This window comes from Bombus pyrosoma, linkage group LG12, assembly GCF_014825855.1.
Source record: "Bombus pyrosoma isolate SC7728 linkage group LG12, ASM1482585v1, whole genome shotgun sequence".
NCBI classification, from domain to species: Eukaryota; Metazoa; Arthropoda; class Insecta; order Hymenoptera; family Apidae; genus Bombus; species Bombus pyrosoma.
This window is the reverse complement of record NC_057781.1, coordinates 9,805,102-9,832,230: the sequence shown is the minus strand read 5'-3', so window position 1 is coordinate 9,832,230 and position 27,129 is coordinate 9,805,102. Positions and strand designations below refer to the sequence as shown.

Here is a 27,129-nt window from a genome sequence, read left to right as displayed (position 1 = left end):
AATAGAAATAATAAAGGGAATCGAATAACCTGTTTGAAAATAAAGAAAATTCCAATTAGCTGACGCCAGGCGATAGACCGATAAACCTCCATTCCGATATGATCGAGTAGGAAGTGCGGATAAGCGATACCTAACACGTAGCTATCGATTTTCCGTGGCGCGGTTCGAAACAGCGGCACCAAGTGCAAGTGCAAGTGCAAGTGTAAGAACTCTTTCGGTCGTTGGCCGCGACTTCAACGCGTTTAATCTATCCTCTGCTGCACGAGTGAACTGCTCTTCGTGCTCTCGTATCTATCGCTCGTCGTCGCTGAGATACGCTCGAGCAACCTTACTCGAAAACCGTTGCTATCCTAACGAGCAACGCAATTTTCACGCGTCGTTTATGAACCGACAACCTCGATCTCCACTTGCCGAGCTTTCCATTACTATTTTCCAGCTAATCGCCTGTCTCGTATCCATTCGTACAGATATTACGCTATTTCATTATCGAAGTGTAAAAATTCGAAGATAACAAGAGGAACGAGAAGCGAACTTTTCAACGGATTAATTGTCCTCTCGGTGAAACGGAGGACAACCTCTCCGGATTTGATCAAAAAGCGATACGGAAAGTTCATCGAGGTTTCGTAGAAAATAATGTTCAACAAACTGCAGACCACTCCTGTCCAATTAACGGTGCAAACGATTGTCGCGGGACCGGAACCTGGAGACGGAAAGCCGCTGGAAATTCCGTGGTCGAACGGACAAAGTTCGAATCGCAATCGTTCAGCCGCGTCAATTGTCGACAATTTGTCGCTTTGCGGCTGCTATTGTACGCTCGCGATGCCCGGCCATTCTATCGAGCAACGCGATGAAAATCGATTCGTTACGCTGAACGAGCAGATTGAAATCTCGTTTTCATTGTACGTAAGATTTATACGCACACAGACAATCCGACCCGTAAACTTCGATTCGAATCGACGAAAATTCGTGCGATTCAACGGCGAAACCGGACGAATGAAAGGACCGGCGAAATTGCATCGCGATCGCTCGAAAACCGAGCCTTTCGTACAACTCGAAACAACGATATGTTGTTTTTCGTGCGGACAAGCGCCTACCGACGAATTATTTGGAATTCAGACTACGCGTGAATCGACGCCGATCGAGCGACGTGGTACCACAACTGGAACCGTTCCAGCTGAACGTAAACCATCTTACGAATAAATCAATTACGAACAAATAAATAGCTTGTTATTCTTGCTACAAATTAATTATGAGATAAGAACTACTTTTTAGAGGAAGTTTCTTCGTTAGTCGCAAACAATTAAAACCGAATATCGTTACTCGCCCGATAAATGCAATTTAATAATTGAGTGGCGATTAACATAGTCGATTATGATAAAACGAATTGATAAAACGCAAAGTTCGCTTAAAAACTTACCGCAGTCAGGCTGTCCAACTCGCCGAGCCATTCGTTCAAGAGTTGTTCCGGGTCTGTCTCGTTGTCGCTGTCCTCGCCTTCCTCCTCGTAACGCTCCATGATGTACGCCGTCCTTAATCCAGCTTACAACCGTAGTCTATGCGATTCTCCTTATCCTCTGTAAATACACGAACGCGACACGTTGATTCACCTCATTAAATACGCAACATCCATTGGGATAATTATACGAAAGATACGTTGGCAAACGTACAACCTTCGATGCGCTAACAAATTTTAAATCTCATAATAGTAAATAGTATGATAGCTGCATTAAAGACCTTGAGGGGTTTATTACCGCTGTTATAAACGTTCGTCTTACAATAGCAGATAATTTCATCGTCGTGTAATATTTAATCAAAATAGAATTTTTCATCGCGAATAATCGTATCGTAAAGACACGTTTGCAAAGCCTAAAGCTTTAGAAAATATATCACACGTTTTAGCCGATTTCTATCTAACTTGGCTGTATGCGAGAGCCCTCTCTAACCCTCTCTAGCAAACCAACTCTTTGCCAACTTCGGTCTCTTAAAAAACAGCCTACACTTGCGCAATAAACTTGAAATGGCGTGGACAATAGACGAAACGAATTTGTGGTGGCGTCGGGGCGACGCGACGCGACACTCGAAATGGAATTCGAACCCCTGATTCGCACACCCCTTGGAAATCCCTGCTAATGGGCACCGGTAAACGTTTCAGAAGCCTTCCCTTCTCGGACTCGCAGTCTCATCGACACAAATTGCGCCGATGAGTGACAGCCGTCCGACGAGTTCGCGTGCGACTCGCGTCGAAATAGCGTCGCGCCTTTCTACGACGCACGTCGACCCGCTGGATGCATTATGAAACGCACGAAAGAAACCAACAGGCTTGACACTGACATCTCACAGGCGGAGTTCACGTCTTCCACGCACGATTTACCCGCGACGTTGTTGCGACAGCCAGCTCGACCTGTTCGAGGGCACGATTAATCGGTGATAATTATGCCTGCCAGCTGGCCCGACTGCTTCCGACTTTTGCGAGCCTCGTAATCGCGTTAGAAACGATCGGCAGGAGACTGAGCTCGAGTTTATGCCGGCTATGGAATTTATAGATGCGATTGAACGCGTGGTTTCGTACAGATAGCGAAGTAATTTCGAAATTGAAATAATTTTCCGGAAAATGTACTTCAGCGACTGACAAAGCGATTCTTTAGCGATTTGCAGAAGCGAGATTTCTACGATCGACATCTCGATTCGACTATTTTGCGAATAATTAACCAACGTTCTGCGAGTAAATCGCGATATGTCGATACTGTGCCAAAGTTTGCCTCAAATATTTTCTCGTTCGTAAACGGCGAGGGAAACGGATAGACGCGAAACGTGGAGCAAAGGTCTGAGGAAAGAGCGTCGGAGACGTCGTCGGCGTGAAACGCGCTCAGTCACGAGAACTCGTGTCCCACTTTAGGACGAGCCGGGTATGAAAAATGAAATACGAACGACTGACCAGAAAAGCCGGTAGTGAAGGCATGAACGCGTGACGCCGACATACGCCTACCAAGGCGAGCGCAAACATTGAAAAAACAGGTTGTGGCGCCCAGAAGAGGAGTGTGACGCACTCGTTGCTCGTTAGTCACCGTCTTCCTGGGGCACGATCGTCCAAAGAACTTCACTAAAAAGTTTTTGAACTCCGGCCAAGTGGTTCATTGCCAAACTTAGCTCGTTGTGAACGAACGTTGTTGAACGAACCAGCCACCGTGGTTCGTGCTTCTCCATTCTGCTTGCTTTCACTGGCAAAATCACGAGCCAGAATGTTGTTGAAAATGTGAACTTCGTAGCTGCGGAGATCGACCTACTTGATCGAGAATGGGAAAATTTTAGCCGTGAAAAGAGCCCTCTTTGTGGGAAACAGTTGCAACTTCGAAAGAAGAGTAGGAAATCCAGCAGTCTTTTGGACGAGAGAGAGAAAAGAAATAGGTCGATATTAAAATTGTCTTTCGTAAGAAATATTGTTAGACACCGTCGAAAAGAAACTGTTCAGTAAAAAATCGTCGTAAGTTATAAATGGAACGGTTAAACTTCTGACGACCGTGATGTTATAACGAGGCTTTTTATTATGGAACGGGCAACGATGGATCACTGTGACACACGTGAAAAACGACTGACGTCAAAAATATGTAAATCAGCTTCTGCAGAGAAAATATACGTGTATCATTGCGTCATGGCATATGAAGCCATAAGTGATCACAATCTATGTAGAATAATCTCATACTGTATCGCGTTTAAGAGGCTGCAACTGGCGACGTGTTTTCAAAAGTACGATACACAATGGTTTTTCGGTGTGTAATCTTCTCTGCAACGTTCTCTACAATCTTCTCTACAAAACTACCAAACCACGATATAATATCGCGTTAGTTTCCACAATGGTTTGTTCTCGCGTAGGCTGCGCCTCCCATTTTGCTCCTTAAACTGAGCTTCGATCTTCTAGAAACGCAATATCTCTCGATCAAAAATTGCTTATTCAAGGAATACGAGAAACTCAAGGAATACGAAGAGTTCAAGGAATACAGCTTCACGTTTTTATTTCTCTATGTTGCAGAACATAACGCTGAAAAATACATAATTCAAAGAGAGGGATAAGCTTTTATCCGTATATTTTACGAAAAAAAGCATGCGAATCACGCATAGAGTTTGTACAAAAAATAGAAAAATTACAGAGGCGACTCACGATCTATGAATTCAGGACCAAGAAAACGGGAACTTGTATAGGAAAATTCAAAGAGTCCGTCTGCGATTTTTCTAAACAATATCAAACTGTTCTTAAAGGGAAAAGAAAAAAGAAAGATAGAAAGAGGCAAGAGAAATTGAAACGACGGTGGTTGCTAGCCAGAAACACACGCGAAAGGGTTGAACGCTTTCGTCGGACGGGTTTTCAACGAATTTCCCGGCAACGTTGCAAATAACGCGTTTTACGGGGACGAACGAAAGGCAACACGAGCCGGTGTTGGTGTCTCGTGACTTCGCGGTTCGCGCGTGATAATAAACACCGGAAGCGGCGAGGAAAAATGCCAGCAGCGAAAAAAACTTTCTTCTGTGGAGGATCAAAGTGCAGCTCGTTGCGAACGAACGTGCAATCTCGGGGGGAAAACTCAAAGCGGCAGTCGCCGACGTGTTTGTACGTACGGGAAACTGCATACTGACGTTACCCATTTCCCCGAAAAATATACACACAAAAAGATATATATACAAAATGCAGACTGTTTTGTTCCTCGTTTCGACCGTCATATCCTCAACTGCGTATAAGTGGCAGAGTTATTTTGAAAACATGTTTTTCACGCGAAAACGTGAAACGAGATTCGCCGGAATTGAAAAAGAAACGAAAATACATGTCAGATATAATAGGATGTCTCATAAAAATAGATTCTTGGACGACTTTTTCTCGGTCGGATAGTCGTTTTAAGACGATGTGCGTCATTCGAACTGTTGAAAGACGCTGTCGACAAAATGCAATGATATTATCTTTGACCATTGTTGTAAATTGGAGTGACGATCGCAAACCAGCGACAGCAATCACCTTTTCGTTGCACGTGTTGCGTGGAAAGCGACGAGGCGAGGGTTTGTTTTTCGCCGTTCTTGCGCCTCTAAACGACCACTTCAGACATCGATCGAAACGCCGGCACACGTCGTTAGCCACAAAGTGACACACCGTGTGACGAGCAACTCGCTACTCGAAACTGCCGCAACCCTGTTTAATCCTTAATTGGTGACGCGTGTTATATTCCGAATGGACGTACGTGTTCGATGGATTCCCGTGCTTCTGAATAATTTTAGCCATTTTTATCGTTAAAAAGAGTCAATTTGCCATCCAATTGACAGACTACGCAACGTTATTGCGACAGGTTCGTCAATAATTTTTTATCCACGTCGAATATCGATCATCGTTATCCCACAATTCCAAATTTACAATAAATATATAGCCAAGTAACGACACGAAGTTCCAACGGAAACTTCACCATCTCTTCGCATAAATTTCAACAATCAACATTCACCCACCATCGGTGAGGTCAGAGCTGACCATCGATATTTTTCGTTCGACGAGGCATAAATCTCGACCAAACCAACCGACGCGACAGTGAAAAGGAACAACGCGGTTCCCGTGTGCGTGTAGCGGAGAGTATGCAAAGTTTGCGCGGAATAGCGGCGAATTAACCGCAGAAATCGATTTACTTCGGGCGGAGTTAAGTAACATTTTATGTAGCCGTGTACGAGGATCGAAGCGGGCTGCGTATACCTCGGCTGTAAATCAAGCCGAAGAAAGCCTACGCCGGCTTCCCAGCGGCCACACGAACGCTCGACCTATAACTAATGAGCGATTAACAGTGTCGCGATATAAATTCTTATTTTTGCGGAGGACGCGCCTCGGCGCTCTATCCATTGACGCATACATCGAACTGTCTTTTAATTCAGATCTGCACAGCTCCTTTCGTAATCGACGCGAGGCCGTTATTACGCGTTTGCTCGCTCGTTTGCATACGTTCAGGCGTACACATACGCCGGTAGTCTACATCGTCGTGTGAAAGTTATACACGATGTGGTTTTACATCGAAATGACAATGTTGCTACGTAGGCAGAGAAAGATTTGTGGATGGAAAGATCGAGTTTGAAATAAGAACGTTCTCTTTGGCAAATGGTTTGATCTTCTGTTTGCACGACGATCCGCTTAATTCTTCGTTTCGCGAATCGCTCGGTTCCATTGCGTTTTCAATTTCGTCGAAATTTCACGAACACCGAACGCACAGAAGAGAAAGCAGCGAGAGACAGTTTACGGACATTAAATTCCCTTTTGCCTGACTAAAATCCAAGCCGTCTCGTTACTGAATATTCTATTCGCTATACACCTCAACGGCAGAAACAATTTTGCACGCGCCAATTCCTTTTCGTCGGGCCGAAAACTCGGCTGGAGCTGTGACGCAAACGTTTCAATGGGTCAGATTCACGAAAAACTGTTCGACCGAGCCGGAATTTATTGGATTTCACTGCGCCGTTCCGCAATTACTTCGAATACCACGGACGATCCACGTCTATGGAATTCGCTTGCGACGCGAATGATAAATGGATCTGACGTAATTCACGAAGACGATTCGCGGTCATTGGGATTCCGGCCTCGTTGCCTTCTCCACTGCCAGCAAGCGGTCGCTTTTGTCTCTGAAATTTTCCGCGTTACGTAAACAAAACTGTTAAGAGGACAATCGTCTGCGAATTTCAATTGGTCGTCGATATTCAGCATAATTGTTGTTTGTTATACGCCTGTTATACGTTTTCATTTATCGAGCTCTTTAACTCGGATATCGATCATCTGCTCTCTCGTATACGACAGTTACTGGGTGGGTATCCGACGATATTAGCAAGTCGATAACTTTCGAGTTGCAAATAAACCTTTGTCGCGTAAACAGCTTTTACGATTTTACGAGTTACGAGATAAAAACATCGATATATTACGGTAACACTCGGTTTATATAAAATTTGTCGCGAGACAAATCGAATCGAATTTAACGCCGCTAGAAAGATATAAATTCGTGATCGCATTTCTCTTTTGTGTTTCTGTTGAATCTGTTGAATGAATCATGCGATTGAGCAACGTAAGCAGTCTACGTATGTCTACATACGGTATAATGAACGGTCGAAGTGACGGTAACGTTAAATCATCGAGAAGTCAACGAGGCCTTGCAGCGAACAGTTTTATGTAATATCGCTTAGAAAGAAAACCAGAGATGACTCGTTTTCTTACGCATATCTGCGAGTATGTCATCGGTAAATATACGTGCATCGACGCTTTTAAAGCGAAACTATCCTCGCAGTGTTTTTTGTCTTTTGTACCGGCAGAAGCGTTGATTAGCGAATAAACGATGAATCTGAAGTCTCTTTCGACACGTTTGGACGACAGCCACGATATCAGTTACAGATGTGCTTCGTCAGATTGTGCTTGATCAATTGCGATTGAAAATTGCGATTGAAAATATCTGGTCAGAATTTTCTATAAATCGTTTGATTAAGAAAATAGCTATTACCAGTAAATCCATGTTAATCCGTCAAATTCCATTTTAACATTTTGTTACGATCATTCCCTATGAATGTTTCTCTTTTCCGTGTTATCACGTTACGAAGAATATCGACGACAAAGTGTAATAACAGCTCGATCAGAGCGAGACAATTTATAAACCGACGGAAAATTTAATTTAGCGCGTCAATGGTCGTTCATAGTGATCGACATCAACCGACAATGTTCACCAGGCATGAAAGCCTTCGTGCGGCCGACTTTTCCCTTTCGATCTGTTCACTGAATATTTTATTGCGCAACGTTTAAACATAGCGATGATAACGATGCATAATAAAAAGTATAATCCAGGCGTAAAATGTTAGTCGGATGAAATAAAAAAGAAAAAAAAAAAGAAAAAATGATCGAAACGCTCGTTATTGCCAAAACGAATCTATTCGATCGATAAAATTCGTATCAAAGTGGACGAAAAAAAAAGTCCTCGTGACTTTATGCTATCAAATATTCTGTGCAACGTTGCGTCGTTGAATATTCGATGGTATCCGTGATAACATCGTCGTATTTCAAGCGAGTCTACATGAGAGCCATAAATAACCGAAGTACGACCGTCCCGAAGCAAATTGCAAGTTGTAGCAAAATTTAATTTACAGGTTATATATCACCAACGAGCTACAGATACAAGCTTGTTAGCTTTCTTTTCTTTATCAAAAAGAACAAAATGGAAAAATTACACGACGATTACACGATAAATTGCCAAGGAACATCTAATTCGATTAATAATTTAAACACAACGAATACGCGTGCAACGTACAACTATGTTACATCGTTTAAGCTTTTAATAAATTTCGTCCGCGATCGTTGATTAAAGGACGAGCTTCATCGTTGATGGAAATGCGGAGGATAAAAATTCTCTTTATATTTCATTTATTTTTTATATCGGTATTTTGATGGTTCGAGCGAATTCGCACGATATCCGTAACATTGAACGACTGGAACGCTACAATTGCACGACGTTTGCCACGGAAACCAGCGGAATCGGCGGAATATCAAATTTACTCGGCACGTTTCAATTAATAGAAACGCGTAATCGGCACAATTAGGCACGAGTTCCGCACACGCCAAGTAACACCGCGTCTCAGCGTCTCGAGAAAAACGAACTTCTTACTGATTCCACGGACGGCGCTCTCTCGACGAAGGCAACTCTATTTCGCGCACGTACGCGGTCAGAAACCGGCCGTTTAGATTCTGCACGATCGCCGACTGCAGCTGGATCCTGTCGGTCCCATTAATTCGACTCGCGTCACACAGTTCGACAAACGCCACGCACGCGTGTACGCCAATTACCATCTCGATACCATCATGGGAAAACAATGAAGCGGTCCCTTTCGTTCGAGTCTACCATCATTGTGATACGTTGCAACAGTACAGGCTCGGTTCAGTAGTTGAAGCAGAAACTGGTTCAGGGTTGTCGATCGATGAGTTAACTGTCTCTGCCAGTGTATGAATTTTTTACGCTCTTCGAGTATTTGTCATCGATCCTGTCGAGAATGTGATAGGTAAGGCCGGTGTAAAATGGTATCATTCTCGTTTTAAGACGATTATTCTTACGCTAGAAATATCGACGACTAAGCGACTATGTTTGTAGCGAAAGTAGGTGGAGAAACACGCGATACGCAATTTCTAAACAAATCTAAACGAATTATCAATATATCGAAAAAGGAAAGAAACAAGCGAAATCTACTGATCATCTCATTTCTCGATGAACTTGATACGTGTATGTATACGAAGAAAATTTATTTTCTAGTTATGACAGAATAGATGATATCCCATTCGAAGGTATAGAAAAGTGGCAAAAGTTCCACGGGAGTAGAACTGCATCGCAGGACGATGATAATTACCATCGGCGACTAGCGGAGTGAGAGGAACGAGTTTATTTCAAGTTGCCGTAGCTGTCCTTGCAAGGGTTTATCGCGACCCGATGTCATAGAACGGATGCGCGAGGTCATCGTTAATTTCATCGACGCGACGGAATAATTAACGCGTGCACCAACCAAACATGCAAACTTTACGACACTGAATAGGTAATGCTTGTCGAATCGTCTCTTCTTTACCGGTGGCTGTTTTCTCTTTTTTTTTTTTTTTTTCTACCTTTTAGTTTGTGGTCACAGAATATATAGAGACAGTTGCCTCGAGTCTTGAATAATAAAACCAAAGCAGAATAATTCAGGTAGCTTACTTTTTGTACGTTAAAATTGACGATACGTGCGCTTAGAATCCTGCATACTCTTTTTATCATTGATTTGGACGGAGTTTAAAAAATGTACTTTCTGTCGCGTTAGCTCCAAGGTAGATTTCAATTTTGTGATAAAATAGTTTGGCTTCGATAGATCTATGTCATTTAATTATATGCTCGTGTTCAGATGGAATCGATTCCGCAATGACGGCATACCTGTTCTAGAATTAATTAAACGACGAGTGCTATATCAGAGTCGCTGCCCTTGTTCTGGAATTAACCCAGTTATGCGCAAAGAATTTTCACAAAAAGTCGTTTCGATGGATGGCATTGAGTCGGTTGTACCGCTCGTCATGAAAACAGGAAGCGATCGGAGAGCAGAGAGAGGAAAGAATGCGCTCACGGTACAGCCGGTTTGCGCGTCCTTGCAAGGTTTTGTCGTGGAACCATTCGATGAAGCGTGCGAAACATAGATGCACGGAACATAGACCGAGATATCGATTGCTCGATTAATAATGTAACGACCTAGCAGGGGTGGTTTGCTTCTCGCGCCGACTATGTACGCAGCACACGTTTCATTACGTAACGCACACCCGTCTTTCGAACTAACGGCAATAAATAGAATTCTTTGAAACTGTCGAAGCATATCGATATCTAAAAAAATTCTGAAGATCAGAAAATTGCTGTATTCGAGAGTCAAACGTGCTATCTTACAAAAATTACCTATAACAATTCGGATTACAACGTTTTTAGAAATATTTTTCGATATTTTTCAAATATTGCAGATAAACATTGTGAATGATTTGCTAGAATTTGTCAACGTGTAAAACCATTGAAAACGCGAGCCTCGTGAATGTATTTATTTTTGAAGAATATCGCGTAAAACGTGTAAAGCAGTAAAAATGAAACATATACCGACAAACAGGATAGAGATGATGCTTTTTGATAGCTTATCGAAGTTATACGTAACGTTGTCCGTCAAACAAAGTAGTGAGGCTTCAAAGAAGAAAAATATCACACGCGAGGGATTAATTTAATGCGAGGGGTAGATGCGTTTTGTGGTCGATGTGCCTTTCAGGTACACGTTATGAACAGCTTTCTGGTTGAAACATGCCTCCTAGGCATAACAGTGTTGAAATACAGTTTGATGGTTCCCTCTGTTGTTCTATGTAACGCTATAGTCTATGGTTTCGGTAATGGAAATGAAATACATCTTTCGATTACAATAATTTTCCAAGAACTAAATTTCGCATAATTTATCGTTTATTCATTGTGGTAATAACGAGGATGGTAAGAAACATAAACTAACAATGACGACTAAACTTTACCGATCGATCAAAGTAATTTATTTCGTGTTTTAAAAAAGTAGGTCTATGGATTCGAACGATGCTTCCAAGATTTCATACGATCATTTTTTTAGCCAGCTGAACGAAGATATCTTTACGATGAAATAAAACAGCATGTAGCTTGTTTATACGAAAAACAAAACTACGCATCGTTTCATTTTACGTAGCATAAAAACACAGACACGTTATCGAGTTTTCTGTCCCATCCTCCCCGCGTATTTCGAATATATTTCAACGTAATGAATGGTATCTGCGCCAAAATGAGATTTTCCAGAGATATTTCTGCCACGGTTCATGCCGAAATAAAACGCTTCAAGTGGTTCTTCAAATGTTCAAACACGCGTTTTATTACAAAAGCGATCCGCAGGAAAATTCTACCTGGTCGTTCCCTTTTTTTTAATAAAACATACGTCCTTGCGACGTAAAATTGCAAATAAAACACGCGAAACTTTTGCTCTTGTTCAACGCGACAATATCGAGTAAAGTTCCATTTTAATTTAGTTTAGCGTTTTTTCTCCAAAACGTATGCTATACAACGACGCACAATGTTTTCTCTTCCGTTCCCAGTTCGAAAACATTAATTCCATGGTTTTAAATGAATACGCCGTTTAAAATATATACAATGTATTTAATGTTTCTTCCATTCCATGAGAAACAAAAGATAGATTTTATTTGAAAATTGAATATGAACCACGCTCGATTCTAAATCACTTCAGCAATATTATCTTCGCCATTACTCCGAATATTAATATACATATTGATTTACCATTCGAAGCAACAGAGCTCAGATTGGATCATTTAAGATTCACTCGATAGATCGACGCATCTCCATCGCGGAAAATTAACTTTCTAAACAACACCGGTATTGTAACGAACAATTACACCGGCAACCGTAATTTGTACATTAACGAACCCCAGTAGCGCGGGATCGTTTGTTAAACATGTGTTTTATCGCTGTTCGCGAAACCTGATCGTGCGTGAAGCCGCCAATTTGCAGGTATTCAGTGGCACGTGTCCCGTTTCAGCGAAGAGTTGCTCGCGAGAAATCGATCTGTCGAGGGAAAAACGCTCGAGACACCACGATCGTGGTCGAGTCGAGATTATCAGGTAAAATTCCACGGGATTCCGTCATTTTCGACGCTTTCGTCGAGAAAATGGCCATCATAACGCCTCGCGATATCGAACGTGTGGCCGCGAAGAAAGAAAAAGAAACTTCTAACCGCCACTTTAATAAACTGGAAAAGCGATTGCACAGAATAGAAAAGGAGAACGATTCGCGCGGATGAATCGAGGATACGGTTAATCTAATAAATACCATAGAAAATCAAAGACCAATGATTTCTCCGGTGACCGAGTCTCTGAGCAGAGAGTAGCAAACCGATCGGTTTCGATCTTCCGGCCGCGTTTCTAACGTGTAGTGCAGACCGCAAACTCGAAATCCATCGATGCCGGATCAACGAGACCGACAGCATGGATTGCTATTAACGTCGAGCTCGCTTTGACGAGTATTTGCCTGTGATGGACACAAGATCGAGAGATACTTAAGCGGAGCTGCAATCCGAAGATTAGACCGGACAACGTCCTTCAAGTTTGCCGTGGTAAACCGGGTGCAGTTGGTGGTGTTCCAAGAAGACAAGTATCTTGCATTAAAGATTAGCCGAAAATGTGCAAACTGTAAATTTCAAATCGCTAAATTTAAAATTGGAAACTGAAGATAGAATCTCGGAAGAGTTCGAAACTAGAAAAAAGGATACTGTATAATTCCTTGAATGTCTGATGCAGAATTGAACCTAGCCGAAGCGATCCTCGTCGACAACGATGTTTACAACAACTCCACTTCCTTAAATCGCCATATTTGCGATACGTTCCGCAATCCTAGCGAGGTAATCCGACTCTGATGCCAACGAATTGACGCGAGATCGATCGAAGAATGCATTGGTCGGCGCGTGTACGTACACTGACGCTCGCGTTCGCCCAACAAATACAGTCAGCTGGTATCGATTCCTATCGATCTTAGCATTCGCGTATGTACACGCGTGCATTTACGAACCACGTAGATTGAATTGCACGCACGTTGCGCTGGCGTCGATATTCTCGGATACCGAATTCTTTTAAACGTACGTAAGAAACGCGGTAATATTTTTTAACATTTTATCTTATCGAAAGATTTTGAAATTTTAGTAGAAACAGCATCTATTGGAAAAGAAAATGAAGAATCCACACAGTCTAATTTTCACATACGACATTCAAATTATTTTCGTGAATTTACAAAAATGTCCTTTCACTAAATACTTGATATTTTATTTTGATTACGAGATATATTTTTCAGAAAATCTAGCTTACCACATAATTATAGCATTCTTCTCATACCGGAGATCAAGATCTGTGAATCTTCGACCAAACCCACTTTACGAAGGATACCGTTTTATCGAGCGATCGTTGCTGCATTAAATCAATCTGGGTTACAACGATAACCTGGCTATTCAGAGCTTCGCCACACTTGGACAACGTTATCGAGGAGCATCGAACGAGATACCGTGCAAACAAGCTGTCTGAATCGCGTCCAATAGGAGGATTTCGAGGCTGTTTGTCCTCGGTTTAACGGTATCCTACCTTGGAAAGGGAATGGTTGAATTACGAGAGGCGTCCCTCCACGAGAACGTTCAAGGCGAGGGATGAAAGTGATACAAGAGCTTAGACTTCTTCGAGGATTACAGACTCGTGAAATATGAACGGCGGAAGATGAAAAGTTTAATAATTATGGCATAATGCGATATAGATCGTAACATAGAATTATCATACGGTGATCGAGGGAATGAAATTATTGTACGTTGTAGGAGCGTTGTATAAATATTATAAATATGCGATACATTTGCCACAGCGCTTTGACGATTGTAAAATTACAAAGAATAGAAAATTTGCACGAATAAATTCGAATATTTCAATGAAGCTACTTTTGTTTTTTCTTTCGGAAACAAACGATCTATCTCAAATATAATTTCATTAAATCTTGATTGCGCGAATTAAAAGGTATTTATTTCGAACGCGCTTTGATTCAATTGAAATCACGGAGTTTAAAAACGACAGACTAGATTTACAGCTCGATTACGATCAGGTTATCGCCGCTTTTAACTCTCCGATGGTGTTGCTGCATTATCCCTTAACCCTCTTAACCCTGTGCACAGTTATCGAGCCACCCCCGGGCATCCCTCTTTCACGGTATTCAATTTCGTTTTAAGGATGAGTATCAAGTAAAAATTTCTGCAAGCTCCTCTTAAAGAACGGATATATTTCACCACATCAAAGAATCTCCAATTAATTCCTGTACCAACTCAATTTATCGTCGTAAGAGAATAAAATTCAGTAAAATGAAATACTCGTTCAAGATCCTTTTAATTTCGTCTTATTCTAATTTCAATTCACCGATGCCATTTATGTTGAATTCGCAATTATTAAAAAATACAACTAGCAAGATGTCAGTATAAAATAACAAGTATTTGACAATTTTATGACGAAGAAGATAAGCTAGAAAAATACAAGAACAAGACGGAAAATAGGGAATAAGGAAAAACAGAATCCAGAGCAGAAATCTGAGGAAAAATCCTTAGAAGAAGTGGAGAAAGAACTGCAGGGTTCTGAACTAATCTCGATACGTACTCGAGGGGATGCAACAACCCCGACGAGCTGTTTCCTCGTCTCACGTAGTTTCTTCGCCCCGTGCAACGCCCTGAATCGATCGATCCTCACCTTAGTACGGTGCAATTTACTTTACCTCCCCTGGTGGAAGACCACCAAGGTGAGTTTCAAAGGAAAGACAGAAACATACCGAAGAAAGAGGCGAAAAATGCATCGAACTCGATTCCACGATCTTTCTCTGTTGGAGGGTGTTCGATGAGTCACGCGTGCGACAACTTTCTCGGGGAGAGAAGACTAACCCGCGGTCCACGACTTATCGTAAAGGTTCCGGGTGAAAGTTCTGCCCCGTGTAACACGACGAGAACGAGAACCGATGTTCTTGGTAGGTGGTTATAACGGTACGTTGTTCGGTAAGCTTCGATTTTACGAGACTCCGCCTCGAATTAATTTATTTTTCGTAATCTCTTCGGACGCGCGGCGAGCATCACCACGGCGCTGTAAGAGAATTTCCAACGAAACAAAAGTTCAAAGTAAAGTCAGGAAGAACGGGAAAGGATTATGTGAAGGATTTTGTGAAGTTGGAGCGAACGCGTAAGAATCTTTCAATTTATAGTTTACGCGTGGGTGAAAGATTACGCGATATTTTGAATGCGAGAATTAAAATATGAATTTATATTATTCCAGAATGGATACTATCGTGCAATAACGAAGAAGGATTATGACTATCCCATAGGATTCGAATACAAAAACAGAATCCATTTAATAAACTGTGGCGCAGTTATTCAACTCGAACGGCTCTTCAAACAGATCATTGCCATTTCGTATTCCGAATAAAATATTCCGTTATTTCAATTTCATACGTTACAACCATTCCTATTCATCCTCTGCCCGATATCACATAATTTCTCCATATCGACACGCGCGGTAGATCCCACTACCTCGCCATAAATAAGAACGCGTTAATAAAAACGATTCCGGTCTTTGATATCTCTACAGCTTGAAATACCATCTCTCTGTATCATGATTTCGGATCTGCCCACGTGGCGAATGTCAACGTCTCGACAAGTAGCAACGACGACTTGATTCGTAGCTCGTCGAACGAGTCTCGCTAAAAGTAAACGATGAAAAGCAACCGGGGCCATTTCATAGAGCCATTTCTGACCGAGATGCGACGATGCGGCGCGCAAGAACGGTACTCGGACGAGTTGGCCGCTCAATAAACCGCGTACACTGTCGTTGCCCGTGGCAATACTAAATAATAATACGCCTGCGACTTGGCACCACCTTCGAGCAGCTACCGTACGACCGATCGAACGATTACCAACGAATTTACTCGAGACGACGTTGCCCTTTTACACGCGCCAATATTTGAATACTCGAGGAGAGCGCTATAACCGAATTTTCAAGAATTGAAAATCCCACTCGAAGGGAGCAGGTTTTGTAACGAGATCATAAACGATCTGGGTAATTTTGTCTATATTATTTCATTGTTGTATAAGCAGGTACTTCGATTTTTATTTAATAATTTAATAAATAATTTAATAATAAATAATTTAATGGACTATTCTACTGATTGCCAATCCTTCGATTTTTATAATGGATTCTTCAATAAAATAAGTATGGATCGGAGTAAATTGGTGTGGAGAGTTATAATTGTTTCAACCGATGGTATAATTAATTAATTTAATGGTTTTCAGAAAATCCAAGCACCAACTCGTGCACATGCTATCACATGGTTGGCAATCCGTACCACATGAGCTGGTGTTGTTACGTGAAATTCTTTGCCATCGACTCGCTAAAATATTTATGCACACGAGCCACGGTGTCGAGTTTTTACCAACGACCAACATACGGTATCGACTTTCTTCCACTCATCCGTTAGTGTCCATTCGGAATCTTCTAGCATCCATAATATCCGCGTTAGCGTCGTACGATTGTCGCACGATACACGAGCATCTGTCAACACGTCGCAAAAGCCAAGTCGCTACAAACACGACCGACCATCGATCTAAGAGGCGGCGTAGCCCTTTTACACGGTCATTTCGCAACGATTGAATGGGCCCTTTGACAAGAAGACAGATCGACAGACGGTAAAGGGGGGAATTCATGAGAAAAGATCGTCGTCTCGCAAGAAGAGAGACGTAATGGAAAAATTGTTATTTTTTTTAGATATTTTCAGTGAGATTAAGCGTCAACGTTCTGCAGCTCTTCTCGTTACTTGTTTTCAACAGAAATAGTCCCGTCGATCCGTCAATTACGAACCGGATGCTCGTGTGTCCTGTTTCGTCTTCGTTTTTTACGAGAACCGAGTATACAACTTCAGTGTCGCTCCATGCGGATCCTCCCTTACGCACGCCGGTCGCTGACTTTTACGTAGAAAAAAGAGCGAAGAGCAGCCGGGTTATGAATGGAAATATGTTAACGGTTCCAAACTTGGCATCGCCGCTCCGTCTGCTCTTTCAAGCAAGAGAGAACCTCCATCTCGTTCGCTCTTTATCTGGCTCACAGTGGCCGCTCTTACCGAGTTAGTCATTACAAAGGGAAACGAGTAATTTGAATAAATCAAACACGTTTAATCGTGTCGAGTTTATCCGATGATACGTATTACCTTTTGCGAACGAATTTGCGTGAAACATATTATTCAATTATCACACCTTAATTCCTATACCGACGTACAATCCAAAATGCAAATCGATTACGACAAAAGGACAACGTCGATTTTTCTTTTCCAAGTAAACATTTCCGAGCCTCAAATAAATTGATACTCCACGAACTTGCCATTTGTAATAATTACCAAACTACTTAATTACACAGCGATTGAACTTACCGAAGAATCATTCGATTCAACGATTATTTAAACTTTGCGAATTCTTTAAACAAATAGCTCGATGCTACGTTTTCCAATCTCTACGATCCTTTCCCTTCTCGCTTGCACGAGTCCCGTTATCTTTCATCCTTGTTTCAACCGCGTGTACCTTATCGTTCTTTTTATTCTCGTATATTTTGCATTCCCGTGTTCCCCTCCCGTTCGTTTCCATGTTTCTCCCCCGTCGATCTCGGTTATCGTGTATCGCCGCCTATTCGTTCGCCTGCTTTCTCTCTCGAGATCATCCTCCGTAGAGCGAGAACGTGGCGCGCATCTCGAAAGTGCGTAATATGGCGTTTCGAGGCGCCACAAAAGGAAGAACAGGCAGCTGGTGGCTGCGGTGAAACGAGACGAGCGCGACGACTCGCAGCAGGAGAAAACGAACGAACGAACGAACGAAAGGAAACGGATAGGGGAGCTTTCAGCTTACGCGATCCAACTACCTCGGTTTCAACCGCGTTCATACGCCGCTCCAATCGTCGCTGCTCTCTCGCCGAATCGAATTGATCGGAGAAATTGTTTTCCACGGAAACGAGTTTCCCGGATCGTCAGCTATTCTCAAAGACTAATTGCGACAATTAGTATCTGCTCGAGGATGTACACAGGCTCGAAAACGTATTGGTACACGTGTAGACGATCTTTATCGGTGTACGATGCGTGTCGTATAAAGTTTCGAAATTGTATCGGCATTTAGAATTAGCATTTTAGAATTTACCTTGTAATCTATGCGATACTGTATAGGATAGTAAAAAAGACAGTACATAGAATATCTTTATACGAACAGAATTTAGTGCGTAGTGAAATGAACTGTCGTCGATCGAATACACCTGTCTGATCATGAATAGCCGAATCCACTTGTTTGAGCCGAATAAATTCCTATTACAATATAAATTCCAATAATGCGAACCAATTGTTCTCTGACACAGGTTCGCATAAACAGAAAAAATTCTATAAACAATATTATATACAAATAATGTAATATTACGTATATTTATTCTCTAATATTAAAATCAATAACCATACACGCTACATACCTATCAGTTACTTTCATTTTTCAAATAATATTATTTACCATATGTACTAACGATTCGTAGCTAACGAACAAAAGACAAAAGGAAGATAAGGAAGAGAAGCACGGAGATCGTTCTCTTCAAAAGCTGTTTGGAACAGCGTGGAAAAATCGTCGGTAAACTCGATGAAAATTTTCATTCATCGCGCCTCATTATTTTGACGCATCGTTGAACCCTTTCAAGTTCTCGTTTCGGTCACGCGTTCGTGAAATTCGTTCACTGCTCGACAAGATCAGCCAGTCAATGGTCCACGTGTTTTTCGGCTGCAAGAACCATCGACAGTTTCGTGTACAATCCCATTCAGCTTCGCTTTATTGATAAGCTGGCGGATCTAGTACGAATTCTTCGATGAATGCCTTGACTGTTCCATATAACGCGTACCAACTCGAGATGACGTCAAATATCGTTGGGTACGTCGTTGTGTCGCATTCTTGTCGCGAGTGCACTTGAAAAGCTCCACGCAATCCTCGTATTCTGCTTTACCTATCGATCTCGCCATTAAACACGCAATTCTTGTCATTTCGAAAGAACGATTTGGCAAAGTTACGTAATAGCATGGACAATATGCGTACGATACGATAAAGCGTATTATGCAAATGTATTTATCAGGGTTAATTAAGAAACGTCACGGAAGCATGACCGACTCACGGCCACTGTAAGAGCTCAGGGAAGATCGGAAATGCTTCGCGGAGAAGACGCGTGGGTGTCGGCTGATTTCCACGTGAGTCATACAACATTGATTTGTGTGTCTGGCTGAAACGATTCTCAGGAGATTCGAAGATAGCGACAACCGCGAAACGCGATCAATCGAGAACGCGTTCCGAGTAATTCGCGGCGTTCTTGACGCGCGATATTTTCTTCACGGTCGTGCAATAACACAATGGATTCGCAGGCAAATCAATCAACGTAGCTTGCCACGAAGGGGAGATGGTCGGTGTCTACCATGTTGCTACATGAACTTAATTAAACTTAATAAAGATTACGGTAGCTCAGAATTGTTAATAAATGTCAGTTGTTAAGAGTAATGAGACTTATGACGGCGTATCTTTTTGGTTCAAATGAATTGATATTTCCACCATTTTTCTTCGGGATAACGGTGTTTGACGTAAAATCAACGTATGAAAAAAAAAAAAAGAAAGATACCGAGGGACCGCGGACTAGAGGATTAAGGAGAGAAAAGGACATTATTACGGAAATTAAAACGAAAACGTATTGTATTCGAGAATTTATTCTAGTGGTAAATCTTTTTTATTGACGAGATATTGTTCCGAAATAATTGCAAATTGTACTGACAGATGGTATAACGAAACTTCGTTTATTTCGCCATATCGCTCGGAAGCTGTTAACGTTCGATAATGAAAAACGAGCGTCACTGGCGCGTATCGGCGTGATGTTTTAAAGTAATACTTACAGATAATGGTCGTTCACAAACATTTCCAGTTAACTGCTTCGTGGAAAAAATTTTGAAATGTAAAAGCATATTCGAGCACCACTCCGTAAAAACGAAATTCATATTGCGAATTCACCACTTTACTAACGTAAAATATACGATACCTTTCATAGTCTTTTTATCTCGATGATCGGCTCGCGACATACTTTATTTGAATACTAAATGTAGTCGGTTAAAATAGAACACAGTTACAAATAGCGACGCGTTCGCGAATTTAAACAAACGTACGCAACCCGAGCAGCTTGTGAATGAACGATTACGATGGTACGTGGTCTAACCTTGCACACAATCGAGGTGGCCCATCGGTATCGTCTAGCTGAATGACTGAATTCTTTGTTCATGTGTTCGTTCTGGTTAATGAAGAATTTCTTAGAGAAGTTGCGATGGAATAGCTCGAACGGATAAAACTCCACGCCTTTATAATCTCGCCGACGATAAATTACACCGTGAAACGAGCGAGTATTGATTGTCTTGTACTCACCCACCCACCCGCAAACACACACACAGATAAACACACACACACACCCACAGGACATTATCGGCAAGAAATTAAAAGTTGCGACAGAAAATATTTTACGACGAGGAACGATCTCGATTTCATGAGAAAAGAAGCTTAACGCGATAAAGATAATTTGCTTCGTATTTCGCTCAATCTTCGCGGGCAGAGTTCTGCGTTTCCGTTTCTCCGAACGGACTTGCGTAGAAGGAGGAACGAGAATTCGTCAATGAGGCGAGGACAGAACGCCAGACGAAAAACGAAAGAGCCGAGCAAGCGAGAAGACCGGAACACGGGAATAGATGCGTCGTACGTGGACTATCGTACTCGAGTACCGACAGTTTCCACTTCTAAATATAGGATTTCGATCGACTTACCACCGACTTGACGCCGTGCGTCCGTTCGATATCCGGTCGTTCTTTCCATAGCTCTAACATCCATTACGACCATTGTTATACGATTTATATCCAATTTCAGAAAATTATCCAACTACTTGTACAACGCATATCGTCCCGATTAATCCTATCGTTTGTATGGCGTGATTAGAGATTCGTACCGGTGTTTCTTAAGACGTAGAAACACGCATCGAACATGGTAACGCCGCAAGGTGCATCGACCCTGAAATCAATATTTCTATTAGGCACTGTATCAACGTCTGCTTGCGGACGCGCGTTCGAAGTCCTTGTTCCTGCCGCCTCTCCACTCGCCGATACACATCCCGATCGGCGGTGTTTCACACCTTGGTTTTCGCTTTGGACCGCGTTGTGTTCGCACGAATGCTCGTTGCGTGACGAGAGTTACCGTCGGACTCTGAACGCGGCCACAAAGTCATGGTTGCGAGAGAAAATTCTTCGTCAGGCTAGACCGTTGACCCTTTCCCCGAGCACGCACGCAAACGGAACGATATTACGTATATCGAACGTTTAACGAACCGATCTTGATAGTCATACCTTTGGCTTGTACAGAACTTCGTTAATTATAAAACTTTCGGTCTAACAGGTTATTTCGCTTCTAACTACTAATAATTATTTTCCAATTCGTTCACTTTGAATTCTTGGCCATTTTATTACGCCTTATATCGAAGGATTAAACGAAACAGCCTAACTTTTCCGTCAGACAGCAAAGCGTTAGTCGACCGAACTATCGTTGAATATCGATTTACACAGGAAACGTCTAAGAGTTGTTACAGAACGAAATACATACTTCGATTTACGGAGAATTAGAAATTCTTTCTTGATCGGCGTAAGACTTCCTCTCGGTTAAACGTGAAAGTTTAGAGGCTGAAGTTTCTCGGTAGGATTAATAGAACCGAAGTTTATTCCAGTTACCGAAGCAAGAACTTCCTAGTCTGAATCGTTGGTCGAAGAACAAGCAATTGCGTTGACTCTACGGTTTTCTATGGTTTCGTTGAAGTTGAACGAATCGCGAGCAGTCCTTTTGCAGAAAAAAAAGGGAGAAAATATTTAAAGCGTATAGAATTTACAAGATCGCGAAACGCCGGTATAAATTTAGAAACTTGTTCTATCCGCTAAATCGTAAAGCCTTGTGTTGTCGAGACGAGAAAATAGAACGATGTAAACGTAATAAAGTGGAAAGGGTAGAGATCAAGCGATACGATAGCCAAGAAATTTCATGGGGGATTATTGCCTTGAGTCCTCTGGCTGGCAATTGATTCGAGATAATCTACAATTACACGTAATAGTTCCAAGCAAACGCGTTGCAATTGAAGGTCTATTCATCGAATGTAGGTCGCACATCGCCGTTCCCTACGATCATCAGGTTACTCCGTTTCTACGTCTTTTCAGCCCCAAATAACGTAACAGTTAGAAAATCAACAAAAATAGGCTCGTCGCATTTATCGCGCATGATATTCGATTACTATCTAGTCTCGAAATTTTCAGCGAAACCTACCATAAATAAAGCACCATACGAAACAAACCGACCTGTCCGCTTTCACTATCGACGTATCTCTAGAAATTGAGCAACGAGAATAAAAATCAGCCAATTCGAGGCATCGCGCCTCCGCAGTTTCTCAACGAGGAGACACGCGAAGTTCGATTCAATTCGCGTAATCTTCCCAATCGAAGATTGAAAAAATACGCGTATGCTTTACGCGTCTACAAGCCGATCGATTTCTCGATCGCGTTATTCAAACACGGCGACTGTGAGCGTAGCCCTGTGATCGGCCGTGAAACAGACTCGACTCGCCTCGATGATCCTTCTCGCTTCGTCGAGAACGCAACAACGCGCCGTGTGCTCGAAACTGTGTACCATTGCCGTGCTGTGCACGTGTACACACAGATACGCGAAGTGCAGGAGAGATATCGGTGCCCCGGGGTAATCCCATCGACTACGTCACACTATTTCCGCGATATGCATACCTATATATATCCAGATTTCCCGTATACCTGTACACTGCACCGACACATACAACGCGAGATGTATCCTGCACACACTCCGTGTATTACGCGTGTATATAAGTCAGTCTGTGTGCATTGCCGGTCTGCTTGTAACTTCGACCCGATATGGACGGGTTGAAACAGGATTCACCGCGTTCTACCATGCACGTAATCATGAATCTTGCCCCTGGCTTCTCACTCGCTTTACTAGGCACCGCGCCGCTTCCGTGTCCCGCAACCATCAAATTCGAACGCGATCTTTAAGGCCGGGTTATAAAACGAGTTTCTTGAAATTGTAATACGGCAACTTTGTAATTTGTAATTCACGACTTCCTGCGAGTTTGTACTTGCACGTTGTGCGTTAGAGCCTTCGGTATCTGAACTCGAACATCCTGATGTTCAAACGTTAGGAAACACGTTAATCGCAAGGGACGAAAGCTTTATCGTCGATCGTAAAAGTTGGATGAAGAATCGTCCCCTTGGATCAGATATACATCGATAAGAGAAAATCAAATTCAACGAGTCAAAGATAGCTGATTAATCGATTCTGTTAACAACAAGCATTAATGACACGATACACGATATAGCGTGAAGGTAATGATGGATCGGCAAGACGAAGCGGAAAGACGGCACACGTGCTTTCTGCGAGCGGAAGTCGATTCGAACGTGCGACGCGAACTCTCCCCCGTTGGCATCGCGAGCTGGCTGCCTGCTTACAAAGCGCAGAAAACGGACCCGAAGAGACTCGATGTATGGATGTGAAAGGAATCGAGAAGCGCGAGTGAAACGGAAGAGTGAACTTTGCTTCCGGTTCGATCTACGAGACGACGCGACCATTTTATTCGATAAGTATCCCTTTCAAGTGTTGCGACACCTAACGAACCATGTCGGTGCGTATACAAGGCTGTTTCAGTCAACAAAATAATCTGAAATCTAATCTTCCCGGATTTAGCCATTCAGAATAACGACGATAACCTAATTCGAGGACCGTTTCTCGAACGTCGTACGAAACTCGCTTCAACCAAGATTTTACGACTTTGTTCAAAGACGTTTCTCAGGTGTGTTATCTTCTTTGCAACATTTAATGGCTCAATAGTATCTCTTGTGAAAGAGAACGACGACGATTATTCGAATTTATAGAAAATTTATTAAAGTTATAGGCCACACGTATTCGCTGTAGTTTCACGTTATATACACACGTAAGTATCATGATTATAAGATTCGGTTTCTAATGACAGTCCAGTCACGACACGCTCAGGAAACAATCACGATACTTTCAAGCATTATTGAGTGCTCTGAAACGTGACAGAACGATGATGTAGTCCATTTAGGCAACACTAAACGGAGCACCGTTTGTAACGTGCTCGAGTCGTTATCGCTATAGCATTATCGTTAGAGTAAATCCAAGAAAAATCATATTACGTCGAAGCAAACGTGCAATTAACTTTATCTTAATCTTTCGATTTAAATTCCTAAATTCCTAAAAAATACAGATCATTCTACAGATATGCAGTATCGTTGTATGGTATAGCAATTTTTCATACGTAAATTGTTTCTATTACGATAAAAAAGAAAAAAAAAAAAACGAAAGAAAAGCGACAAACAATGTAACAGACAAAATATTAAATTTTTACGTCTGCGTTATCTTAAACAGCACTGCCTATTCGTATGAAACACGAGCGATGCAAGAGAAGTTATTCGAGCTGTAACTTATCGCATAATTTAACCCATTAACGCGTAGCTTTACGATGTATGCAGACACGAATTATGTACTTACAGTATCGTACAACTTCGTAAGTGCGAACTGTTAATTCTAATTCTAATTGTAAATACTTCATAATTTATGCTATCCTCCAACGGTATTACATCTTGTATTATTATGAACTTAAATATATAGATTTCTTTAGCTAAATGTGTAGAAAATGTAGAAGACGCTACGTTAATAACGATGCCTATAAATCCGCAAAATTCTTACGAGAAGTTACGAATTAACCGTTTTGACTAATCGGATCGTAAAGTTGATACTAAACGGTTAAAAACGCAAGACACGAGATATAAATGGAGGGAAGAGGCGCGTTCGCAGAATCGAATCGTCGAGTCATTCTTCGAATCTTTGTGTTCCAACTTGGAAACGCGAGATGCCTTCTTTTAATCTCAATCAATGTTTGGTAACATTCCTGACCATATTTGGCTACCACCGTGGCCCGTTTATGGGGTCCCATGGCGCAAGAAACCCGCACCTCCGAGCGTATTCTCGTAGACGACCCCGTGACCAGCTTTTTTCCCAAAGATATATCGCGTCAGATTATTCCCATACGCGACGAGGAATCTCGAAGCGTACACCGGACGGCCAACAATATCGATTCAATGAATTACAATGGCGAAACGGCCCTCCTGATAAGACTCGGCATCCACTGGACTCTCTTTCTTGTCTCAATCAACGTTTCGAACGGTTCCACTCGCAAAGGAAATTCAGTGATTTCGTCGATCGCCTCCGTTGAATTTATAACCTTGTCTTCGCGATAAAATTCATGTTTGGATGAAATTTGTATATTTTATGGTTTTATGGAACCACATGCACTTTGAAAAGACCAAGAGCAGAGGTCGTGTGTGCATTTTCATTTTTTTTCAGAAAGATATTCCAACGGCTAAATAAATCACGAATGTTTTTGAAATGCATTGCGAATGTTCATGTATGCAAATTCATAAATATTTCGATGAATACGATTAAGGGACCAAAATAAGTAGATGGTATTCTCCTGTCCAATTCTTTATTTCGTTCGTATATAGGTACAACGTGTATGCGAGAAATGTATACTTTTCTTCCTTTATACCACGTTCGCGACCCAGGTTTCACACCTTTTTATCACACCTCGCATTCTCCAGCGAAATTCCCCTAATATTGCCAGAGAAGCTAAACACTAAACAAGGTTTCAAGGTGGGAAATACCTTGTCACGAGTCGGCGAAGGTTTTCCCCGGTAGAAACTCTCACAGAAACACGAACAAGCACGAAGTGGGTCATTGTTGTGGCGTGCAAGGGGCTAAGAAATACACAACGAGAGGAGTCAGGGTCGTACAGAAGATTGAAAAGGATCGACGATATCTCTGGGCGTTCACGTATGTACAGGCGAGTCTATATAACAGTGGAGGACGATCTCGGACAACCTGCGACCAGGCAACAGAATGAAGGAAGGAAATAGAAGGCGAATAAGAAGGAACAGAGAAGGAGGAAGATGGACCGTTATGTCGTATGTAACTGCACTCGAAGCGCATCGATCGTACGTTGAGTGTGTACGGCAATCGTATATTCACGTAGATCGCACTTACTTCGCATATTACGACTCTAACACAGTCGGAATTTTGATCTTGAGTCTTTTAATTAAGTCGAAACGAGCAACTTGCTGTTCCTTGTCGGAGATATCTGACAAACGTCTGTGGCTCGTCTAGTCTTCACGAATGTGGACAATTTCACATTTTCCAGAATTATTTGATACGATCTAATAAATTCTATATTTTCCATCTCGTAACATAGCGTGATATAAGATGTTACCGAACTGAACTAATAATTTCCAGCACGTTGCATCGTATACATTTTAAGATTAATCTCAAAGTTTGTAACGCAATGTCTAATGGGATCTCATTGGGCGAGAGTATAGGCACGTTTTCAATTTCCGTGTCCATTATCTCGTTAAAATCAATTCTTTCGAAGGGTTTCGAGTATGCTCGCCGTCAAAACCTTACGAGAATGTAAGCACGAGCTAACGAGAAGGAATTCTCGGGCGGGAACGTAGTTTCTTCTCGGGCACTCGAGATGATACCGCGCGCGGGCAAAATTGCGCGCCACGCTGGATCACGAAAATGGAAATCGCTTTCGAAACACCGTGAACGTGGTAATTAGAGCTCGTTCTCGTACTTTACGACGCCACGTGAGAGATAAGAAACGAAGGAGAGAAAAGTTTCTGGCGCGCAGTACCGGGTCAATACGTTGCCTCGCTCTGGATCGTTTAACTCCACGGATGAGAGCGCGCCATCGAAAAATTCGACTTGCAAATGGTCCATTCGCGTTGCATTTAGCTTGAATTTAACCCCTGCTCCGCTTCCGCGCGTTATTTTTCCTGCGTCCTCGTGTTCAGCGTATGAAATGAATAA

The 27,129-nt window shown here is 42.1% G+C and overlaps 1 protein-coding gene across 2 annotated transcripts in view; it reads right to left on the bottom strand.

Moving 5' to 3' along the window:
- The window catches only part of LOC122573326 (amyloid beta A4 precursor protein-binding family B member 1-interacting protein-like), a 144,217-nt gene that overhangs the window by 91,301 nt on the left and 25,787 nt on the right, over positions 1–27,129 (bottom strand). The window contains exons 1-2 of one of the 2 annotated variants that reach the window (XM_043739512.1): positions 2,332–2,353; positions 1,418–1,574 (exon numbers count right to left, since the gene is read on the bottom strand). In XM_043739512.1, the coding sequence (XP_043595447.1) occupies positions 1,418–1,516 (99 nt within the window). In that variant the 5' untranslated portion in view covers positions 1,517–1,574; positions 2,332–2,353. Of the gene's footprint in view, positions 1–1,417; positions 1,575–2,331; positions 2,354–27,129 lie in introns of those variants that run through there. The other variant, XM_043739511.1, reaches the window with a different exon arrangement.